A 2,843-nucleotide genomic window follows, 5' to 3' on the forward strand; every position below is an offset into this window, starting at 1 on the left:
TCCTCCTCTGCTGCTGCAGCTTCCTCCTCTGCTGCTGCAGCTTCCTCCTCTGCTGCAGCTTCCTCCTCTGCTGCTGCAGCTTCCTCCTCTGCTGCAGCAGCTTCCTCCTCTGCTGCTGCAGCTTCCTCCTCTGCTGCAGCTTCCTCCTCTGCTGCAGCAGCTTCCTCCTCTGCTGCAGCAGCTTCCTCCTCTGCTGCAGCAGCTTCAGCAGCGTTTGTGTCTGAACTGCAGCTGTTTGCGTCTCTCCTGGTTTTACTACGACTTTTCCAGGGATTACAGAGAATCACCAGGAGTTGGAGAGGAATGGTGACAAAACAAAATGTCAGACGGTCCGCTGTCCTCTGTCCAGCCGCTGAGGGACGCAGCGCTGGGACAGCTGATGGGACCGCAGCGCTGGGACTGGGATTACTGGGATCTGTGCAGCATATGAGCCACACACCCGACCCGCTGAGCCTCCGCTCTTCATCCCGTCATTCATCATCCTCAGGCTCCAGACGTCTGCCAAACGTCCACAGCAGAAATCCCAGAATAATCCCGGGTTTGCACCGACAACCCCCTGAAACCAGCTGGATCTTCTGTCTGCCGCTGCAGAAGCCGGCGGGGATCAGGTGGACCAGGCTGGGTAAAAATAACGTTTCAGTATTTATTCAACCAATAATCAATGTTCATGAAGGCTTTCAATCAGAAAGTTTACATCAAACAAAACTATTTTTAATTCTTCATTTATTTATTAAAATCTAGAAACTAAAAAGGATTTAAAATAATTTTCTGGTAAAAGTGTCCATGTGTCTGATCAGGACAGTCTGATCTGGCTCCAAGGCCAGCAGGAAGCAGGTGGAGGTCTGACCTTATATGGCCGCCCAGTCAGACCAGTTCTCCCAGTGAGCCGCAGCGGAGGCGGGCGGTCACATGCTGGGAGCTTTTAAAGCCGGACAGCCGGACCGACATCAACCCTCAGAGAGGAAACCTGCAGAGCTTCCGACCGGCAAGGTAGGAGCAGCCCGCTGCACTACATTACCCAGCAGCCCCGGCGGCTGCCCGGCATGTTGGCGTTGAGGTGAAAAAACAAAAATCTGTTCTTTACGCTGATTCTTCTGGAAATTAAAAATATCATCGTTGCTGAGATTTAGTTACGTTTTTGACGTGATTAATATGTTTTATCTGTTTGTAAAGTTACACTGTAAAAACTGATCAGGAGTATAAATGATTTATCTTGTCATGTTTAATCATCTGCAGGAAACTTTTCAAACAAGATATTTAATTAGCAACTMAATACTTAGCCAATGTGCAGTTGGAATTAGCTAAGCTAAACATTTTAGCTTATCAACTAAATATTTAGCTCCAACCTAAACATTTTGCCAACTTTCTTATTAAATATTTCATTTGGTCAAAAATTCATGTGGTCAAAAATTAACACAATTTTTTCTTATGATGGGTTAAAAAACAAATTTTTGCTAAAAAATTTCCAAATAATATTTTCCAGTCAGAAACAAAAACTGCTGACAGTTTGACTCAGATCAGATTCTTTAATATTTATGGAAGTAAATATGTGCCATCAAAATCTGATGAAATAGGAATGTGAATTTTTTAACAAATAAAAATTGCAAACATGTACAAATAATGACACTGAATTTTTTTTTTAATTGAAAAAGCACAAATATACAACATTCAAGTTTCAGATGCATTTTTTTATTCAAATTCTGATGGCACATATTTACTTCCATAAATATTTGACTTATTGAATTATTTTAAAGCTGATGGAAACAGATTTATCTGAAATGCTCTGTGGGGTAAATTCTGTTTATCAGATGAAAAAGATTTTGCGACAAGGAAAAGGTATTTCCTCTTACATGTGTGAAAATCTGGATTAACTGCAACATCGCCCTCTAGTGAGGAAACTGCAGTACAGCAGGAGTCTGAATGCTCCGCATGTTTAGTGGAAAACCTCCAGCAGCAGCTGATGTGAGGATCAGCAGGTTTTATGAGCTCAGACGGGTCCGGCCCTCAGGTAAAATACTGAGGCTTTTATTCTGAAAGATGCAGGACTCGGCGAAGAGCCAGGCTGATGGACCGAATCTTTACTATTTCCATTTCATCACAAACGTGAGAAAAGGTTTGATATTTCCAACTTAAAACTCATCCTGACTCAGTTTCTACTTCACCAAACATCCGCACACGGCGGGCGGGCGGCCAACAGGGAGACCCGACAGGCCCGGTTCTGACCACCAGAGGGAGCTCTAGTCCATCACACGCATCAAACACACAAAGCCGCTAATGGCTACGTTTCCCCACAGGAAACTAGGTGATTAAAAACAACAATGCTAACAGGTGTGCAGTAACAAATTTGGCCAGTGGAGGGCGATGTTACACGTATTCACATGGTTGATATTAGCGTTCAGTGCTTTAGCATTAGCTTCCACTAATCACTATGTTGGTGTAGCGCTTTAGCATTAGCAGAGCTAATGGGTGCTTTGGGTTAGCCTAGCTAACGTTTATGCTGGATAAAGATAAATCTGAAAATATTCACACAAAGAATAAAAAATGTTAATCTGATGTCTACTCTGCTTAGTGAGTGATTATATTTTTAAATGTATGTTTTTATATATTTACATATTTAGTTTCTTTTTATAATGTTCAAGACATTTCAGTTATTTAAAATAAAGACAAAAGTAACAGATTTTTATTATTTTTTCATTCTTTATGTTTTTCTTCACTTTAATTTCCATCTTATTTTTTTGGGATATTTCTGAACATCTGGACTCAAAGTAGAATCAGAAACTTGATTTCAGAACCTGTTGGACTTTGTGTCTCTATGTCTCTCTGTCTCCATGTCTCCCTGTCTC

At 41.7% G+C, this 2,843-nt stretch overlaps 1 protein-coding gene across 1 annotated transcript in view; it reads left to right on the forward strand.

The window, feature by feature from the left end:
* Positions 1 to 173: 173 nt before the first annotated feature.
* Positions 174 to 2,843, forward strand: part of LOC103468121 (myosin-7-like) — a 29,766-nt gene continuing 27,096 nt past the window's right edge. Inside the window, exons 1-2 of the mRNA XM_017305662.1 lie at positions 174 to 622; positions 798 to 990. Of these exons, the coding sequence (XP_017161151.1) occupies positions 910 to 990 (81 nt within the window). The 5' untranslated portion in view covers positions 174 to 622; positions 798 to 909. The remainder of the gene's footprint in view (positions 623 to 797; positions 991 to 2,843) is intronic.

The sequence above is a fragment of the Poecilia reticulata genome, linkage group LG7 (assembly GCF_000633615.1).
Source record: "Poecilia reticulata strain Guanapo linkage group LG7, Guppy_female_1.0+MT, whole genome shotgun sequence".
Lineage (NCBI taxonomy): Eukaryota > Metazoa > Chordata > Actinopteri > Cyprinodontiformes > Poeciliidae > Poecilia > Poecilia reticulata.